Consider the following 21146-nt stretch of genomic DNA (forward strand, 5'->3'; position numbering starts at 1 on the left):
ACGATGTATAACAGTTCTTTCTTGCAAACAATTTTATCTTATGTTATATTTTTTAACAATATATTTAATTAATGTACAGAAGTATGTGTTACATATCAATAAAAGGCACTTATTAGGTTTATGGATTATATCCATATATGTTGATAAAAATATTCTTCGACATATTGGAGACTCTAGTCGTTGAGAACTCTAGAAATGGCATCTATTGTCAAAACGAAAGTATTATGAATGTACAAAATGTACAGGATTATTGGTAATTCGACGTATTCCCGTTAGGAGGTGATAGGGGTGATTATTTGCGATAATTTTAACCCCCCATATGCATGATGCAAAAGTGAACCATTTTTGAGTTATCACGTTTTTTAGATTTTTTTCAAAATAAGTCATAATTGCAACTTCTTGCAATATATTGAAATAATATCGTTTTCTGTCTCGCATTTTTAAATTTGGACCGATAATTATTGTTTAAATATTGAAAAATATCCAGTGTTTAATCGTTTTTATAAATCAGAAGAAAAAAATAGATTTTAATTGATACTTTTTTTTAAATAAATTTTTGAAGTTGCATTTTGGACTTATTTTGAAAAAATCTAAAAATCGCGATAACTCAAAAATGGTTCAATTTTGCATCATGCATATGGGGGTTAAAATTATCGCAAATAATCACCCCTATCACCTCCTAACGGGTATACGTCGAATTACCAATAACCCTGTATATTATTTATAATTTCAAGTAACAAAAGTATAAACACAACATTTGAGGCATGCCACTTCTAGTATCTCTTTGGTTCGAGGCATAGAGCTTCGTAACACAGGAATAAACTTACCCAAATAAATCCATAAAATATTAACACGTTAATGGACTGCGAAACTATTCAATCGTTAGCATTTCCTGTGAGCCTTAAACTATTGAATATTTGTTTTAGTGATTACAAATTGCAACTATTTACCTAACCGATGTTATTCACTAAATCATTTTAATTTTGGACCAAATGTACATCTATCTACTCCTTCATCGAAATGTTACGACCTAATAACTACGTTAATAATACTCGATGAATGGAAATTTATTACATATCGATTTTCGACAACGCGGTCAACTTCGAAACGAGTTTTATGAGAATGTGTGAAGGTGCACTACTATTGAAACAGACTGCAATCAGACTTGTATACGGCGCAGGTATACAACTATTGAACCCGCATTCAATTTAGACTGCCCTTTGCTACATGGTATTTAACCAGAACCGAATCAATCGAAAGGATACAGGCAATCGCCGCGACTATGTATCTAGTAAATTCACTTCTTCAATAACCTTACTAGGGAGCCGTGACGGTCGCATCGCCTACAGCCTCATCTCGGTCCGCTCTTTACCAGAAACGCGTTCAATAGAATACAGTTAATAATGTTTTTATTATTGGTGTGTATACTGAACAATATATAAACGTATTAAAACATATTATTTACAATATATGTATTTGCAACCGCGGTATAATATCAATCTCAATATATATATTCGTAGCTTAGTAACGTTCTTTATACATACTCGGGGATACATGATGGCGTTGCTAATTCAAATATATAAAAATATGAAATAAACGAACGACTGAACGACGGCGAGGATACCGCTCGACGCCGTCAGAAACGAAACCTCCGATGCGCTCCGAGCGAACGTCCCTCGCAGGCGCAGCGCCGGCGCCGGCCGGGCCCGCGGGCGGCGCCGTCAGGGCAGGCGCGGCAGGTGCGCCAGGCGGCAGTTCTCGATGTACAGGTCCTTGACGAGCAGGTCGGCGGCCGCCAGGCGCGCGTGCAGCCGCTGCGCCGCGCGCTCGGCGCGGGCCGCGCGCGCCCGCAGCGCGCCCGACTCGCGCGCGCCCGCCGCCGCGCCCGCCCGCCAGCGCGCGCACGTCTGCAACACGCCCGCACGCGACCGGTACTGAGTACTGGTGGTGGCGTGTCGATGTTACCGACCACCACTCGAAACTAATATTTTACGTGTACATTTTTTTTTACAATTATTTAAGAACACTGTCCCGAGACTCATTCTTGATGTAATGAAAAAAAAACTCATAGAAAAAGACCAATCTTTACTATACACGGTACATTATTTTAGTCATACCAAAGATACGCAAACCGGCATGAGTGGCAGCGGAACCTATCATTCGTTAACTTAATTGAAGATTGAGAGCATGGACCCGATAAAGGGACAGGAAAATGAGGCAGGAAGCAGTACGTACCGCTACGTCGTGCGAGTCTGCACAGTGCAGGACGAGCGGGCGCTCGGGCGGCGACTCGCGCGTTCGTCTCTCGCCACGACTCGCACCGTCGGCCGGCGGTTGTCGTCGCTCCAACTCTTCTACTTTTGCCTTTAATCGCTTTATTTCTTCCGCCTGAAAGAAATTAATCATAAAACCAAACATCAATGAGGGGATGATGACTTCACGAGGACTTGAGATAATTGGGAGAATATCTCGTGCGTATTCGTTTTCGACCGATAGTGGGAATTGACTTTAAAGAGACAAATTGGCGTTTTAAATTTGATGTCGACAAAATTGTACCTTGTTAGTTATTTCGACTTCTTTCTCGGTCCTATACTTGGCGAACTCTTCCTCGAGATCGGTGAACTGGAGCTCGAGACTGCACTTCTCGTCGATGGTGGGCAGCCCGTGTGGGTGGGCGGCGACGGGCGCGAACTGTCGCTCGTAGTCAGCGATCTTGCTGACGAGGTCGGCGAGTCGCTCGTCGCCGGCGCGCTGCTCCTCGGCGAACGCCTCGCGCTCGTCCTCCAGCTTGCACGTCCAGTAATCCTCACATTTGTCGTACTCTACTTTCATCTGTTCCAAGCTCGATTCCAATTCCCTGTAAATATACACATTCATCATGTTATAATTAAACAGATCCAAAAAAATAAGTTATAATTTAAGATAGAATTATTATTACTTTATGACAGTGGATGAGTTCTGCTTTTCGGCCTCATATTTTTGTTTGATGTCTATAAGATCTTTTTTTAATAATTCTATGTCTTCGGCATTATTTACATTGGGCTCAGTCTGTAAGGCAATATCGGTTTTGATGCAGACGTTCAAAGATAACGATGGTGTTAACATTTCTTCACTCTGTTCCTGCATAATTCTTTGCATCGTTGAAATCGTTTCACTCACAGCTCTACACAAACGACAACCGCCTCGTACGCTCGTCGGGAAGCTCTCAATACTTTTAAATAGAACTTTAAGTTTCGCAAATATCTCTCTGGAATCTATTGGTTTCCTTTCATTCGGTAGTAACGACAGATCACATTCCTGTAAAAATGCCAATATTGGTATTTATCAAAACACATTTTTATACATAAGTAATAAATATGAAACAATTTTTAAAATATATACAACAAAACCTCGAGTTTAGCCGGTACGTTCATGGCCACCTCGTCGCGCCACGAGGGCGCGATGTGTGCGTCGACGGCAGCGCACCGCGAGCTGACTTCGAGCGCGGAACACAGCTCGTCGTTGCGGTCGCGCAGTCGTTGGTTTTCGGAGCGGAGTTCGTGCAGTCGGGCGTTCAGCTCACCGGCGGCTTCACGCTCCCGCTCTGCGAGTCTTACCCCTCGTTCTTCCGCTTCGCGTGCCACTTCTTGTGCCTTGGCCTGTTCGCGTTCAGCTTGCATTGCACGGACCTCAGCTGCCCTCAGACGCTCCTGAACGATAAGATGTGCAATTTCTAGATTATTCAATGTATGTTTCAATAAAAAAAAATCTATTATCTATATAAAATAATCTATTTTTTATATCTTTCTTATCCTATAATTGATAATATACCTTTATACAAACTTTATTATGTAGAAATTTAAATAAAAAAGAAGAACATAATATAAATATTGGATAGCTTACTGCAGGTACTGATTAAAAATATTTGATTATGTATATATATATACATACATATATAAATTTAGTAGTTGGTAGATCTAATATCTACTTTGAAATACTAAAGTTTTCAACCAGTATAATAGCTGTTATTTTTATATATATATTGGCTACATACCTGGACTTCATCAATACGTTCACGAAGACATGCAATTTCAGCTCGCATCTTTGCTTCTGTTTCGGCACGACGAGTTGCCTCTTCCTCAAGGGCTACATGAGCAGCTGCAGCACGTTCTCTCTCAACTGCAGTCTCAGCAGCCGCAACACGAACTGCGTCAGCGTGTCGTGCTTCCACCTGCCGTAGACTTGATTTCAGTTCAGCTTCTATCCGTGCGTGATTATCATCAACATCTTGAGCTAACATTCTTGCTCGTCCATTAGCTTCAGCAAGATCATCACGAAGTTTATCACGTTCAGCACGGGCTACGTCCAGGAGTCTCCAAGCTGAGTCCAAGCGCATACGCGTAAGTGCGTGCGCGGCAAGGAGCAGCAGAGAGCGAGCATCAGTTGCTGCATCAGAAGGTACAGCTAATGCTCGTAGCTCCTCGTCTAGAACTCGTTCCAATTCGAAAGGGCGAAGCGCAGCGGTTGCAAAACCTAATTCAATAAGTAAACGTTTCGGTCTCTCAACTCCAGCACGTTCCCAAGCCTCAACAACTGTGTCACTTGAAACTACATCAGTTTTAAAAGTTGAACTCTCATTCGTTGATAATCCGTCGAGCGAAGCTGCGATTGAGGTAGTAAGAGAGGAATTCAGTTGATCGAAAAATTCTCCTACAGTAAGCTCCTCGGCTGCTGAGGCTTCAAATATACGGTCAACAAGACAACGATCAACCCCGTGCATGTGAAGCCCACGACAAAGTGCAAGTGCTCGATCACGATTTACTCGTCGGTCGTGGTCTAAATCTGCACTATCATCATCAACAGCAGAGTCATCACGACTCTCCATCGCAGAAGCACTGCGTTTGCACCTCATGCGTTGTCGTGATCTTGCACAATCAAGCCTCGACTCCGATGCAACACGATGGCGTGGAGATTCTTCTGAAGCTGTTCGCTGAGGACGTGATCGACGTCCGTACTTTTTAGAACCAAACACAAATTTGGGTGCTACTTCTCTACCAGAAGAATCGTCGTCGCTATGCGGCGATAGAGAGGCATTGGGCTGTACGACGTGGTTACACTCCTTACTCTTGGAATGTTCAGGATGCGATACAGTTTCACTGCCAAGTACGGAGAGAAGTCCGTTGCGGAATTGTGCAAACGTGACACGGTCGCTCTGCCTTTCGAAAAGCGTATCGACGAGGGCTGCGCCACGGTCTTCTAGCTGCAACGTGTCACAAAGCTGAAGCACTGATGATCTGTCTAAGGCTTCCTCGTTATCTACGTCGAAGGTTTTAAACACAGTGTACAGCTGTTCTTCGTAGGGATTCATGGACATGCTAGCCATATCTCGGAATATTTTTCTTAAGATATAAACCATTTAAAGCTCATTATACCGAATATTTACGTACAAGCGATCACATGTTGCAATTTAATAAAAAAAATCTACAAGCGACATGATTTAGTATGAAACCGTAATTGTCAAATAAAAAAGATCTAAGTCAAAGTGACAGATCGTGGATAATGTATGCATATAACGAAATCGTTCAGTACTAAATAAAACGAATTATTAAAAAAAAAATTTTATAATAAATCAAAAATATGTTCATATCCAAATATATTGTTGTTATAATTATGCCTATATTTTTTTTAATGGTAAATAATAAAAATACATATTTAAATAAGCTTTCATAGTCATTAATAATACTGCGGTATAATATGTATCTGATGTATGATAAATATTTTTTTTACACCTAATATAAATTAAAAAAGTATATAAATTATCAAAGTAAAAAAGATAAAGATTACACTGGCTATAAAGAGTTTTTGAAATAAAAAATATTTAGTCACAGAAACGATATTATTTTACAAAAGATTATAGTAATTGGTTAAATTATAATATTTGTAACAAAATATTTGTAACAAAATATTTGTGAATAATATTGTATAGATTTATATACATACTAAATATCAGCACACATTTATTGTTGTTATTAATGACCTTGTGACAAATTATAAATTGAAATATATATTTTAAAATCATATATTTTATGTTATTTAAAAACGTCAGAGTTAAATCTAATATTTCTTATAGACTCTTGAGTCTTGACTGGAACGGAATATAAAATGACTGTAGAATTGTGACCTTGTACTTGTTTACTTTAATTTTTCGCTTTTGACGTTGATGTTTGATCTATTGTTTAGATTTTCTTAACGTATAAACAAGTGATTTGTGTAAATATTTACATAACACAGACTATCTAATACAATCTGTGAGTAAACAACCATTAATTTTAATAAAAAAGAGTTAAAATACTGTGTTTGTTTTTGTGCCATCAAAATCGTATGAATATACGAAGAGTTAAATAGAAATACCTAACTGCGTTATGATTTTTAAAAAGGTCAAAACGGGAAAATATGTTGTTCCCATACAGACAGATATTAGTCCAAACACGATCGGGAGCATATCTAAAAGTGAAAAATGCAACAAGATTACTCTTTGGCTGATTTCTATATTGGGATTTCTTTTTTCTATATTACTTGTTAGTATTTTAAGTGCCCAAACTTTATTAGTCAAACATGTACTGTTTTGGAGAATCGAAAACGGGAGTAGCTCACTTTATGAAAATGTGGGTAATGTAGTCTCATGTTACTATAACACACCAAACCCAATAAATGTTAGTCAGCTAACACCATCCAGTATTCATCCTCATCTATGCACACATATAAATATAGCATTTGCCCAGATAAGAAACAATCAAATTTATCTTGAAGACTCCCAACTAGATGTTATACCTGATATTGTCAAGTTGAAAACGTACAATCCTGACTTAAAAGTCCTCTTGTCAGTGGGTGGTGCTGGTAATAATGATGGTTTCTCTAAAATGGTTATTGATCATGCTTCTCGAAAAGTTTTTATAAAATCCATAAAATATATGTTGAGAAATTATTCACTAGATGGGATAGATTTAGATTGGGAATTTCCAGCAGTGAAGGGATATCAAAACAAATTAAGAAAAAGGGAAAGACAACACTTTTCACAGCTGCTAAGGGAAATCAGGACTGAGTACATTAGAGAGAAAAGAAACTATTTGCTTACAGTTGCTGTGGCAGCTCCTCAGATCATAGTGGACGTAGCTTATGATGTAGATCAAATCAACATGTATGTAGATTATGCAAACATAATGACATATGACTTTCACACATACACAAAGTTTACTCCTTTCACGGGTCTCAATTCCCCACTTTATGCTAGACCAGAGGAACAACTGTATTTGGCAACACTTAATATTAACTACACGGTACAAATGTACAAAGACAAGGGATTAGATCCAAGAAAAATTGTTGTCGGAATACCTACTTATGGACACACATTTGCATTAGTAAATGCAAATAATGCTAAGGTTGGCAGCCCTGCTTCAGGCTTTGGTACACTTGGAAATTTAGGATTTGTTAATTACCCTGACATATGTATGTTTTTGAGCGAATTTCATGATACTGTTATAAAACAAGATCCAGATGCTATGGTACCGTTTTTATATAAAGAATCAGAATGGGTATCTTATGAGAATGCTGATAGTGTTGTGGCAAAAGCAAAATATATCACCGAAAACAAACTGCGAGGTGCTATGATATATTCGTTAAATGCTGATGATTATGATGGAACATGTGATAAATTATCAGGGAGTATAAAGTTTCCCCTCTCCACTACTGTTAGAAATACTCTTAATCAAAACCCAATATTGGAGATGAATTGAGGATGATTTGTAATAATGAATTAATCATGATATTTACCTTTTTCTTTCGAGCCACATAAGTAATTTTATACATTGTGCAAGATTTCATGATAGCAAAAATCACCGAGACAGTTCGAAGTGTAGGGCACTCTTGATGACGGTCATCGTGGCGCGGGCGTCGACGGCGCCCACGCGCTTCGGGCTCTCGCGGCCGCGGCGACGCGACTCAGAGCTCTGCGCTCTAAGGCTCACCCGCACCGAACCGCATACGGCACGCATTCCGTACTTTTACAATTAGAAAAAAATATAAGAAACCGCTTCAATGCCCGCAAGTGGGGATTTCCACTCGACCGAACGCATATCCAAGTGGTAATGTCTGCTAAGTTGAGTACGTTGGTTTAATTAGCTAATTATAAAATACACTATTGACAGTTATTCCACTTGAAACGGTAATAAAAAGTTAACATAGACCATCACTCACAAACCCTATATTTATTATATATTTTTATCACTCGTCGAGATAAACAATGCAATAGTTTTAGTTCTTCATAAAATTTATTAGAAACGAGTAACTTGTGGATAGATGCACTAAAAAAAACATTACTAAAATATATTTACGACGTGTATAAACAGTTATGCCTATTGGGAATGGAATGGAGATAATTTGCGAATTCGAAATCGTATAAAGTCAATCCTTTTTTCGTTGAGCCATCCAAACAAGTGTTTAGTATTAACTAATGTTTTTGTTGTTATAAGTAGATTATTTAAACTGGATACCACCAGCATTTTGGGTGCATTATTGCGTGTTTTCGTTTAGATTTAATATTCATGTTATGTAATTGTATTAAATTTTACTCAATAAACGTTTATATAACTAATTAACATTTACAAATCGAAATTAAAAAAAATGTATTTAGTAGTTACTTTGAAGAGTGGATAGAACAAACGTTTCTTAACCGAAACCTGTGAGTTCAAACTGGGAAACTCTAACGAGTTTTCATGTGCCTAATTTATGTTTGTAATTATTGATCTGGTGTTCAGCAATGAAGGAAACCACCGTAACACAGAAATATACATAGTATCGGATGAAATTCTGCCAGAGATGTGTATTCCCGCATTGGAGCGGCTTGATGGAATAAGCTCTAAAATTTAGACGAGTGAAATAACATTCTACGTATCGTCTATGGGCTGTTACTGTACTTTGTTTTTACTTGGGTACATTTTATTTATATATAAGACGATTTACCAATTGCCGAATTCCAAAATTGTGTAACAGTTTATTTAGAATTTGTTTTAAGAGCCGTTTCATTGTGATTGGCTGTGAATTTATTTTTAATTTAAGCTAGAGTTACTGTATAGATATTGTTATTTGAATAAATTATTTATTACTATACATAATTCTTTTCTTTGATATATCTCAAACTACCGGAAGTCTTCTTTTTAATAAATATTTTGTAATACAAAGTAAAAAGATCTCTTGATACTAGAAAGTTCTAAGTTAAACGGGGTTATTTTATTTTGATTTTTTTGTAACAAGTAGGATGTAGGTTTTATGAACATAGCAATAAAGTGTATGTATGTCAATAGATTAAGGAAATAACTATGCAAATAAAGCGTTATGACTACATTTCGAATGTGGGTAGTTGACATTGAATATTTAACATTGACCACAAGTCCGTGGGAAGAATAGACGAATTGATTATTCAAAAAATCTATAGTAACATTTGATTAAGTAGTTTTGATTATATCGGCTATAACTACGTATAATTATAAAGAATTTATATAAATTATTTAAACGGTCAACCCATTATTTTAATACTTTACTTAAATAAGTAATGTGCCTTTTATTCCTTAGATAAGAGATTTTTTTATTGATCCTAGTTTGTACGGTCGCTACAAAAACTACATATTAGTAGTGAATATAGAATAACTTCAAATAAAGGCCTTGGGCCTTATAATCCTTGCATAACGAATTTAATTACATTTTTAAGTTGGTTAGGCGATACAATCGAAGCAAGACTGGCGCTATCATCTATAGCAATTCCACTTAAACTTTAAAGTTAATAATATTTCGATTAATTATTTTTCATAGACAATAATTTATATATTAGAGATACATTAGTTCTGCAACATAATTACACTAAAGTTTTTAAATATAAAATGGTACAGTTGTTATAAGGCGCGCATCTTAGCCGATGATTGCGGGTTTAAACCCAGACAAGTACTGCTCAATTTTCATGTGCTTAATTTGTGTTTGTATTTCATCTCTTGAACGGCGATGAAGATGTATTCACAATGAACATCGAACATGTGTTTCAATTGAGTTCAATTTCATTGAATTTAATTTCCATGAAATTGTGCAACATGTTTATTCACTAACCCACATTGGTGCAGCATGGTGTAATAAGCTCCAAACATTTTCCTCAAATTGAGAGGCCTTAGCCCATTTGTGAGAAATATACTGCCTGTTCCTTACTTTCTTTTTTAACTTTTATATCTTGGGTAAAATACAATAAAAGATTATTTAAAAATAGGAAGCTCTTTAATATGGCACTACCTTACAGTACCTACCTACATAATATCTAAATAAGTATGCGAAATACAATGATATTCATTGAAGGCATCGCTGGCTATGAGCAGATGTAAAAGAAATTATTTAAAATTTATCAACTCATTATCGAAAATATGATTTTAAAAGACGAATCTCATTTATTCTACTAATAAAGATAACAAATAAAAAAGTTACAAAACATACAAACATAAAATTAATCATTTGAACAAACAAAATTGTTCAAAAAAATAATTGTATTATTTTGATTCAAAATCAAGAAGTATAGAAACAACTAAAAAGCCAGTATTCATTTATCAATATTATCAAAAAAATTTAGACATTTTAAAAAATAATTTATATGGTATTGATCAATATAAACATACATATAAATACATTAAATATTCGTATACATATTTTGTTGCAGGAAACACAACAACAATTATGTACTACAACAGAATCTGAAACTAAAAAATTTGTACAACATATTGAAAGAGTATTCTAATACCTTTGTGTGATGTCTATAGTTGCTCCTGAAAATAGTATACTTTTCTAATGGTTTCAATAAAGCACCAGAAATGTCTGAACAATCTGAGAATCCTATATTACAACTAATAGCGCCAACTACATTGTTATTCAGTACTTAAAAGTCTTAAAACTAATTCTAATCTAACTCATATGGCAGATGTATACCTAAAAACAGGCACTCACACTATTGTTACATTCATGTCTGAAGGCAAATTATGATTGCAGGAAAAAAAATCTGGAATTAATTACATAACTTATGAAAAGAAATCTTTCAAAGGATACCTTCAATATAAGATTAATTATGTATTTGAGTATGGAATAAGTAACTATTGGTAAAAAACTATAATTTTTATATAATATTTAACATCATAAGGTACTATTATAATGAATATCCATCCAATAAATTCTCACACAAGACATTAATATCAGTCATAATCCAGTGCATTTTATACACATCTGTATAATTACAACGTTATTGATTGCTTTAAGAGTATTTTTCATAAATGCCAATAAAATTAAAATCTATAATGATTATTTAAAAATTAAACATTTTAAGCCTTGTATTTTCAATATCACCAATATAAGAGAGCAAAGTATTTGAGTATTATTAAATTAAATGCAACAGAATCTTACTCCTCAAACTAGTCATATATTGTATCAACTAATTTTAATAACTTGGTATATATTCCAATAATACATGTCATTGCTAGAAACTAATTTTGAATATGAGATACGAGACTGTTTAAAAACAAGGAATGTATGTTTAATTTAATCAGGCAGTGAGAGGAGTCATGCATGCAGCACCTCAATGATGCAAGCAGTCAGGAAGTTGAAGTTGCCTTTATCTTATCTTCTTAACACTAAATCTTAACACAGCTAATATTGTAGATTTCGCACAAAATGTAAATTCATTGTATCACAAACTATAGGTATATATAATCTATGCTTCTCTATATGCATATATAATATGTAATATAATTGAGTATCTAAACATTAGGATATGGCAACTTAACAACAACTTATTGTCTAGTGGAATATTATCAACTAGTGTCGAGTGAAGAGCTTAATTTCTAGAACATAGTAAGCTCAAAATTTGGAGCTTTGTGACAAGAGCTCATTATATAAGCAATATTCATTTTTATTTTGCACTGGGTGCTAAAAGTTCAGTAAATGATATAATTTGTAACAAATAAGTTTTCTGGTGACTCGGCAAGATACATACTATATACTATTTAACACAACAATGGTATACAATATATCCAATTTACTATGAACTACAAAATAAGAGTTATTCAGAGATGATGGTATATGTAACCATTCATTTGTGTCTGATCAGGTTCAGATGACCTAAATCAACATTTCATATAAAAAGAATTTTATGCTAACAGCATTCAATACTTTACAAGAAATCACAAAAGCCTGTAATTATTAAACAATTAAATTACATAAAATATTCTTTAAACTACTGGCGGACGGTTTCCTTAACTGATGTGTTACATTATTGTACAGAAGCAGCAACCCTCGATATGTGTAGACTATGTTCTCAACTGTTATTGTAATCTAATTAGACTTTTTTCTATTATTTATAAATATGGGACTGCCAGAACTTTCATGGTATCCAATAAGAATGATATGGGCCAAAGTTAATTTGTTACGGCTGATATGATCAGTGCCAATAGTAGTGCTACGTTTGTAACCAGTGGAACATAAGACTGTGCACTGTGGGGTAGTCTAGCTCCATGTTAGGAGAACTAAGGAACTCTTTTAAATTAAGGGATATATTTCCTGAGAGTGCTGCCTCTTTTAATTCAGCTGCACTGTGCGCCGAATTATCATCGGATGCGCAGTCGGATGAGACGGGTTCCCGCCATTTGTCATCGTAGGTAAAATTGCATAGCGTTGGAGGTTCATCACCGTCGCTGAATTCCTCGTCAATGGATACTCCTCGGGACTTACTACGCGCTGGCTCGCTGTCCGCATTGTCACGGACACCTTCGTGTTGTCGCCTTGCGTTCTTAAGAGCACGATATCTTCGTGATCTTTCTCGTTGTAGCCTACGTTTTCGTTCATCTGCTCGTTCCAGCTCTTCGGGCGTTTTCTTTGTTGCATTTTTGCCAAAAAAATACCTCATAAAAGACTCATCACAGTTTCGTTTTGAAAGATAACTGGCCATTAATTTATAATAGTATTGATTATCCATTTCACTCTCTTTAATAATACCGAATTTAAATTAAAATACGAAAAGTATGTAAGGATATTCTGGAAATTGCGAAATAAAAATAATGAGAACGAGACTGTCGCCTGTGTGACGTCATTGACATTTCAAGTTTTAACGTGCTGTCAAAGTGTCAATGATTCGATGTTTAGTCGATCGAGTCAAGAAATAAATTACTCTTGTCTATGAATTGAGAGGCAAATTTTATTTTTCGTTATATATTCTTAAGAAAAATAAAATGTTATTTTTATTATGTATAGTTGTATTTTCATTACAATACAGTAACTGTTACCGATTTCGCTATTATTCAGCTTACATTATCATCCGTCAATCACAACCATCCCATGAGAATGTAATAATTTTTTCTCAGGTCAGTTTTGCATACTGACGATATTTTATTTCAAATTATGTATATATACAAGTATTTATTCATTAAAAATAAAATACTAATATTTGATTAAATAGAATTGATTTAGTTGCGTTTAAAATAATCAGGGATATGAAAATAAAACTATTGAAATTCTATAAATAAAAAACGATTTATATTATCTGATTTGTTAGAAAACTGGTATATCGGTTCTTTTGACTGCAGAGAGACCATCATCCCACGTGAGTAGAGCGCTGAAGGATAGGTAAAGAGCCACCGCTGACAGCATGTGCCACAAATCGTGGGAATCGTAGAATTGCATCACCTGAACAAAAGTCAAAGTATATTAAAAAACTATTTAATTTGATAATACCAAAGATAAAAGCTGGAAGAGAAGAAAATAAAGAAAGTAATATCTATAATTTTATGAGATTTAGGCTAAAACCAGTAAGCTGTTTTATTATCTCTATAAAGCTAGTGCCTTATTTAATTACTGATTACACTATAAACTAAATATTATTTTAGAGTCCTTCGGCATAGAAGTTTTACTAATTGTTATATTCTCAACTTAATGTATAAAATAATGCCAACATGAGAAAAGTCGTATAGTGCTTTTAAAATCAGGCGATATAACAGTTTCAGTTAGGTATAAGTGATCTCATTTCGAATAAACTTCTGTAAACATATTTTTATACCATTATCTCATTTGTATTTTATTTTTATATATCTGAGTTTTTAGTGCTGGGCTTCGCGGGTGCAACTGACCATGCACTCGTGATTGCGGTGGCGGGACAGCGCGGGCGCGGCCGACCAGTCGCTGGAGCCCGACAGGAAGAAGTACAGCGCGGGCACCCACGCCGCCGCCGCCGCCGCCAGCAGCGCCCACGCGTACCAGCGCAGCCGCTCGCCGTGCACCAGCTTCATGGCCAGGTAGAACACCATATACATGAGCGCGTTGCCCAGCAGCACCTGCAGCATGTGACCGGCGAAGTCGCTGCCCTGCTTCATGAGTCTGCGATTATAAAATTTGATTTGTATTTTTGTTTATATTTTTGTATACCGTTAAGAGAAAGTTAAAGATCGAACGAGTGAAACTTAGCCAGAAGTCGCGAGATTTCTGAAATGCTCTTTCAATGCGTATACATCCAATAAATTCGGGATTCTTACTCTTACCGGGAGTTAGACATATTGTGCTATAAATTTAAAAATGTATCTTAGTATTTTAACAGAATCGGTCACTTACCCAAAAATGGCGAACATCCAATTGAGCGCGTTGGCCACCAGCAGCAGCACAAGGCGCGCGCGGTACAACGGCCGAGAACCCTTACGTAGTTCGCTTGCAGCTTGAGCAAGGCTTTCTTTTTCTGCAACAGATCGAGATTAATAAGTCAAAGATCGAACTATTTAATTAATTAGTGGGTTAAGTTGGCTTTATTTCTCATATTGAACTTGAAGTATGTAAATATGCATTTCTAAATGTTTGTGAAAATTATTAAGTGAACGGGTACGACGCGACGAGTAAAAATAATTTAATTAATTATTTATAACTATGAATCTTCTATTTAGAAACCTTTCCCAGGGCCTTGTCATGAAATGGAAATATCAGTACTGTAGTAGTAGCAATATAGTGCATTCATATATACGTTTCATTATGACGATTAAGTTGTAAATAAATATTATATTACATTGTTATGTGTGGCTTAGGATTTTGTGAAATAGAAAATCTGTAAGTGTTGCCTGCCAACAAACTTAACATTTGGTTATACGAGTATTCTCGACAAAATTCCTAATTAAAGAAAAAAGTACCGAGGCGAAACTGTCCCACGTAGTAGATGCGCAGCGAGAGCAGCAAGAAGGTGAACACGTGGAACACCGTGAACACGCCCCAAAACAGCGGCCCACCGTCCAACACGCCCCACACAACTGTCGACACACCCTCTCACTTAGGATATGACATGACAATCATTTCACAGCATCATTAGACTGAGTATAATATTTTCGCTGGCCAATAGAACAGCTACTCACCCAGAGCGATGAGCACGGCGAGCACGCCGAAGGTCGCGTGCGCGCGCGCGTTGACGTCCGGGTGTCGCGACTGGTAGATCTTCACCATGATCAGCACAGCCAGCACGTACATGAATGCCGTGTCTGCGAACGCCGTATTGTTATACATTACAGTCACATTATCAATAAAATGTCTTTTATTCGAACTGTTTCATTAATTGAATGCGTTATTGCTTCAAAGTGCGGTGCTCATAATCAATGTAACTAACCGAATTGGAAGTTGAGCCTGTTGGGGCAGACGTGGTAGCTGGCTGAGAGAACGGCCACCACCATCATACCTGCGCCCAGCGCCGACAGCAGCCCATAGTGCGCGGGGATGCCGTAATCCTGCATTTGTGCAACATTTTTATACACTTGTATATGTATGTAGTGGTCTTTACTTTAGAGAGACTACAGAGACTTAAAATATACAAATACACACACCAATACTAGTACACACAGTGATAAAAAAATAGTCTTTCGAATGGAAAGAGACGTCATCGGCATGGATGATCGGCCCACCTGGTGTCGCGGCTGTCGCTTGCGGCGCAGCCGTCGGCGGCGCACCTGCACCAGGAACAGCGCGCCCAGCAGCAAGTAGCCCAGGTTGGACAGCACATGGTTGAAGTCGCTGAGCGCGCCCGCGCGGTGCGCACACAGGAAGTTGTAGTAGCATATGTCCAGCGAGCCCGACACGTTCAGGATCTAACAGTCACGCAATTAATAATTATGTAAACATTCTGAACGAAAAAGTCGATTGCATAAACATATGGCCTATAAAAAGAAATAATAAACGTCGCATCCGTAAGCCGGTTCGAATGAGACCACCGGTGCGAATTTCGTGATCAAAGAACGAGGTTTCTACAGATTGAAGCAGTGAATTTAAAGTTCACACTAACTATCTGGAAGGCGATGACGAACTGCACGACGGGTAGCGCGTAGAAGACGGCGACGGTGTAGAGCGTGTAGAGGTAGCGGTCGGAGCGCGCGCGCAGGGTGCGGCCGCCGCGACGCGCCAGCGCCGCCAGCCGCAGCCGCGCCGGCAGGCCGAACGGGCCCTACGCAAGACTCGCTTCTATATGACTTATTGAATGGCGCCACAGAGCGCAATTTTGGGGCCAAGTAGTAAGTTATTAATAACAACTTTCGTATGGCATGGGTTATTTATCGATCGATAAAATAAATTATTAATTTTAGAACGTAACTCAACGTTCAACAAATAATTGAACGACTATAAGACTACTACATTAATCATGAATACTCGAAGTTTAATTTCTTCTGTAGGATTGTTTACAAAGTAGTCAGTAGTAGTGTTGGTGCGTAGATACCTATTATATATCAAGTAAGTAACAATCTTGATCCTCTATATAACAAATGAACAAAGAAAATTGTGTGACGACTTTTGAATTACTGTTTAAATTAACAATGGTAGCAAAATTGTCTATGTCTAAATCTCATTGTGTGTTAGAAATATATCATATTAGCAGCGGCGGCCTTACCCATTGCGAGGCTCCGGGCGGTAGGTCTTTGCGAGGCCCCCTGTCCTCGGTGAAAAGTATGTATGTGATTCGAAAGTAGGTCTGGTTGTTTGGTTTTTGTTATGTTTGACGAGTGATGGTAAAGTTGTACAAATAAATAAAATTTGTGTACTTTTAAAATATTTTACATCGAAATAATTACAAAAAAAGAAATTATAATTTTTTAAATTGATGTTATTGGCGTCTTCCTTAGACCAAAATCTTTAATTAAAGTATGGGCCGAGAACTATGCGATTCAAAAACCGATCTTCATGTGTTTCAAGGCGCGATATATTATGTTCTGAATGAATGAATTAGTTAACTAACTTTATTTTAATTTACTGTTACTTTATGACATTAATAAATAATTAGGGATCAAAAACAAAAGTTTTAAATAAAAAATCTATTTCAATATAGCTTGGAGTTTTGCGCGAGGCCCCGGGCGATTGCCCTGTTCGCCACCTGGAAGGCCGCCGCTGCATATTAGCAAAAAAGTTATAAAATTGTTACGTCTAAATATCATTGTCTTTGATTAGATTAGACAGTACGCCATAGGCTATGTTAAAGTAGGATCTATGCCAGATCTAGCATTTTGTAGTAATAATCAGTAAATATTAATTAAAATAGACGTTATAACTCTTTAGTGACAATTATACACTATTATTTTTAAGTTGGTCAGGAAATAAATCAGGGCTTGTTTTACCTACAGCATTTCATATTATCAAACTAAGTACTAAAGGTCGGTTCATACTTGTATTTCAGTTTCGCCGACTTGTGTATTAGGTGTTCCGTCGGCTTGAATGCCGTCTGAAGTGATCCGGCCCGCACCTGCCGGCGGCGTACCGGCGGGGTTGCCGTTACTCGTATCCTGGCTGGCCCTCGCGGGTGAAGTGCTGTCATGGTTTTCGTTGGTGGAATGCTGGTTAGCGCCGGCAGGTGTCCCGGCGGGCGTGCTGGATGCGGGGATGGGGAGGCGAGCGCTTGTGTCTGAATCGTCGGAGTCGCTGTTGTCGCTGCTGTCAAACGTCGCATCTGTAGCATCATATACATTGCTATGTCATGGATTACGTTCTATTGGCATCGTAATTTCAATTTGATATGAATATCATCGTAGGTCTAACCCGATCCGCGACGGCGGAGGCGAGCAGAAGTCGTCCCTTCAGATCTGATTTCGGATTGACCGTCTAGGACTTGCTCGGCGGCTAAAACGAGAAGTATGATTGATTCGATTATAAATGTTTTCAACTATTCAAACACATTAAACAATAGTATCACGAATACGGAATACAATTGTGTATTGTTAATAACAGATATGAAATTGCTATTTTAGGGACGGGTAATACCGTGAGCGTCGATGGCATCGGTCTGCGAAGCAAGCACGGCCTTAGGAAGCACGTACTTAGCGAAGGGCGGCCAGCGCTGCGCCAAGACGAGCGCACCGAATATCACGTAGAACGACAGGAACAGAAACAGCGTCACCACAGCAGCCACCGCGTACTGTTCTCGAGTTAAAGCCGGCTGTCGAAGAATCGTTAGGATAAAAAAAGGCACACGTGGTCAATGGTGACTACCAATTTAGCTAAATAATAATCGGTAATAAATAGCAATATAATAGTTACAAGCAGCTAAAACAGTCCGACCTGTACGGAGATGGCGAAGGCCTTGTGGCGCGCGAGCGAGCGCGCGCGCGCGGCGTCGGCCCCGAGCAGCGCCGCCGCCCACAGCCAGTCCATGTCCTCCGCTGCCGACCCGCCGCACGCCTGCTCCGACGGCAGCACCAGCGCCACCACGTAGAACCCGTACGGATACTCACTCCTCTGTAACCGAGCTTCTACGTGTTTACTTGTTTATTGAGGATCTCCATGCGTTGCACACAAACGACTTTACTCATACTTAAAAATTACTCTTAAACTAAGTAAATCAATTGACTCACGGAGAGTTGCACTGCGCCCGAGCGCATCATCGTTAACCGAAGCCCGCTCGTCGACACGTCCGTCACCGTCTGGGCGATGGGGCACTGGAACGTACGCGTATGAATTTCAATTTAATATGCATATAGTCGAAAATTCTTGCATTGTAATCGAAGGCATTTCGATGAATCGCTTACCGAGTAGTTTTGCACGGAGAGGGTGGCGCACACTTCGCTCTCAGAGGATACTATGAGCCGCACGCTGGTCTGCCCCTCAATGAATTGGTAACGTGTCACGCGAGGTGAGGTCTAGGAACCCAAAAATTCGTATCGATTATTCACTGAATTAACACAGCAACTAAGCGTCATCAACATCTCGCGTATTTAAGGTCCTTACTGTAATGTATTACCTGACTGGCACTGACTGTGACCGCCCGCGCGAAGGGCAGGTCCCAGACGAACGGCTGCGACACGCGCACGCGCACGGTAGTCGGAGCCGCGCACGCCGACGACACGTGCAGCGAAAACGAGCTGCGAGACTGGCCCTCTATGAACGTACGCATCGGTCGGGATTGCCTTTTATATATCATGCGAGTGATAGGATGTGCGTTCTTATAGTTCGGTTCTATATTGTACCTTGTAGTCACATCTAACTGAGACTAGCTATGAGGTAGATGAGCCTCGAATTTCGAAATCATTATAGATATTATTATTATTATTATATATCGTAATATAGAACTCTGTTCTCACACATTCATCACAACACTCACCACAATTTTCGTCGCTAGCGTCTGCGGTGTCGTCGGGACATAGCGTGCGCTCCAACTCGTATAGTGTGTGCGCGTCCGACTCGTACGGCAGCTGCCATGTCACAGCGCCTGAAAGATTTTTCTTATTTATATAATAAAACCAGCTGGACCTGCGGCTTTACCCGCGCGAAATTTATAAAACACAAACTTCCAACCCCCGTTTTACCTTTTAGGATATATGTAGGGTAAGGAAACGTATCTGCCAAATTTCAAGTTTTTAGGTTATAGTTTTTGAGATTAGGTGATTAATCTGTGAGTGGTATTTCGCTTTTATATATACATATATATATATATATTATGAATGCTTTTTTAAATACTATACCATATTCATTCAGGTTCTGAGGAGTAACCGTAGACTAATTATTTTATTATTATTCAATCAGCTATAATAAAACTATTTTTTAATTACTACTTATTGACCTTATTCTCTATAGATACAATCATCTTAATATGTTTACATGGAGGCCGGGATTTGTTTAAGCCTATCTGAATAGTTATGACATAGATTCTAACACCAATCTTGAGAGCTGAAATGTTATATTCCTTTGTGCCTGTAGTTACACTGGCTCACTAATCTTTTGAACCGGGACACAATAATACTAAGTTTAGTTTAGATTGGCGGTAGAATATATGTGGGTGGAGCCTACCACGTCGGGCTTTGCCCAAGCCCTACCACTACCGTGTATTGATAACTACACTGCCTCAAGAATTCTTCAAGCCAGTACAGATGCCATTAATATCAACAAACCTACCCACCTACCACCTACCATCGGTTAATATATCACTTCAACAACGGTAAGATTAAAAAGGTGACGCGTATTGTACCGGCTCTCTGCCGTGCGGTTACGAGCACGGGATGCGCAGTGTCGGCACCCACGCTCTGCACCCACACCGAGCTGGGAGCCGTTAGCGGCAACGACGGCTGCAAAACATTCACAACTATTTACAATGTATATCATAAGTATTGCTCGTCGGCATAATGGCTGCTTGGTACAGCTGCACATCATGTCTTGGGACTATTTTCGTCGTATCAGATTGCCATCCCATCAGTAGCGACAGTGTACATGTGTGCTTACATACTTATATATTGTAATACCTCCTATGCAATTCGTTTTTCGTGCAGTTGTAGCAGTAACCGAGATCGATCAAAATCAAAATAGTCTTTATCCGGTTTGACTTATGAATCGTCATGTAACAGTGTTGTATTAAAAGTTAAGCTAGCACCGGTTCGGGGAGTAGATTACACCGAGAAGAGATAAAGTCAGTAGTTACACTCTCGATCTACTCAATAGGTCGGAGGATATAATATCGTACTTGAAAGTAAATTCACAAAGTAAACATAAACAGAGAGCTATTAAGATAAATTATATGGTTTTGTTTACAAAAATTAACTAAATAGTAAGACTTTCGACCACATTAATTGTTCTTATATCAGATAGGTTTCGTCCTTTGTCAGTGA

The 21146-nt window shown here is 38.1% G+C and overlaps 3 protein-coding genes across 4 annotated transcripts; 1 reads left to right on the forward strand and 2 right to left on the reverse strand.

The window, feature by feature from the left end:
• Window positions 1-719: 719 nt before the first annotated feature.
• On the reverse strand, window positions 720-8284 carry LOC113397190 (blastoderm-specific protein 25D). Of its 2 annotated transcripts, XM_064215950.1 has the most exons (7): window positions 7810-8284; window positions 4034-5239; window positions 3390-3689; window positions 2939-3297; window positions 2557-2857; window positions 2236-2388; window positions 720-1907 (listed from the first exon to the last, which is right to left on the reverse strand). In XM_064215950.1, the coding sequence occupies exons 1-7, from the start codon at window positions 7858-7860 to the stop codon at window positions 1722-1724; spliced, it is 2556 nt and encodes an 851-aa protein (XP_064072020.1). In that variant the 5' UTR covers window positions 7861-8284; the 3' UTR covers window positions 720-1721. The 2 variants fall into 2 exon arrangements, with proteins under 2 accessions (XP_064072020.1, XP_064072019.1); XM_064215949.1 differs by lacking the exon at window positions 7810-8284 and having other exon boundaries at window positions 4034-5519.
• LOC113398187 (chitinase-3-like protein 1) lies at window positions 6142-8290 on the forward strand. The gene has a single exon (XM_026636838.2). It carries the CDS (start codon window positions 6402-6404, stop codon window positions 7770-7772), a length of 1371 nt encoding a protein of 456 aa, XP_026492623.2. The 5' UTR covers window positions 6142-6401; the 3' UTR covers window positions 7773-8290.
• A 5278-nt stretch (window positions 8291-13568) lies between these two features.
• Window positions 13569-19181, reverse strand: LOC113404696 (SID1 transmembrane family member 1-like). The gene is made up of 14 exons (XM_026645660.2): window positions 19077-19181; window positions 18903-18986; window positions 18610-18786; window positions 18313-18487; window positions 18091-18171; window positions 17721-18001; window positions 16352-16510; window positions 15975-16157; window positions 15683-15800; window positions 15435-15557; window positions 15216-15332; window positions 14653-14773; window positions 14175-14421; window positions 13569-13734 (listed from the first exon to the last, which is right to left on the reverse strand). The coding sequence occupies exons 2-14, from the start codon at window positions 18930-18932 to the stop codon at window positions 13600-13602; spliced, it is 1947 nt and encodes a 648-aa protein (XP_026501445.2). The 5' UTR covers window positions 18933-18986; window positions 19077-19181; the 3' UTR covers window positions 13569-13599.
• Between the last annotated feature and the right edge of the window lie 1965 nt (window positions 19182-21146).

The sequence above is a fragment of the Vanessa tameamea genome, chromosome 10 (genome assembly GCF_037043105.1).
Source record: "Vanessa tameamea isolate UH-Manoa-2023 chromosome 10, ilVanTame1 primary haplotype, whole genome shotgun sequence".
Taxonomy (NCBI): Eukaryota; Metazoa; Arthropoda; class Insecta; order Lepidoptera; family Nymphalidae; genus Vanessa; species Vanessa tameamea.

Excerpts from the sequence above, each read along its gene's own strand:
- LOC113398187 (XM_026636838.2), top strand. The coding sequence starts at position 6,402 with ATGATTTTTAAAAAGGTCAAAACGGGAAAATATGTTGTTCCCATACAG.
- LOC113404696 (XM_026645660.2), bottom strand. The coding sequence starts at position 18,932 with ATGATGCGCTCGGGCGCAGTGCAACTCTCC. Across the intron at positions 15,333-15,434 it reads CGCCGTGCTCATCGCTCTGG|TTGTGTGGGGCGTGTTGGAC; the intron begins GTGAGTAGCTGT and ends GTGTGTCGACAG. Across the intron at positions 13,735-14,174 it reads ACCGCAATCACGAGTGCATG|GTGATGCAATTCTACGATTC; the intron begins GTCAGTTGCACC and ends ACTTTTGTTCAG.
- LOC113397190 (XM_064215949.1), bottom strand. The coding sequence starts at position 5,395 with ATGGTTTATATCTTAAGAAAAATATTCCGAGATATGGCTAGCATGTCC. Across the intron at positions 3,298-3,389 it reads ACGTACCGGCTAAACTCGAG|GAATGTGATCTGTCGTTACT; the intron begins GTTTTGTTGTAT and ends GCATTTTTACAG. Across the intron at positions 2,858-2,938 it reads AACTCATCCACTGTCATAAA|GGAATTGGAATCGAGCTTGG; the intron begins GTAATAATAATT and ends GTATATTTACAG.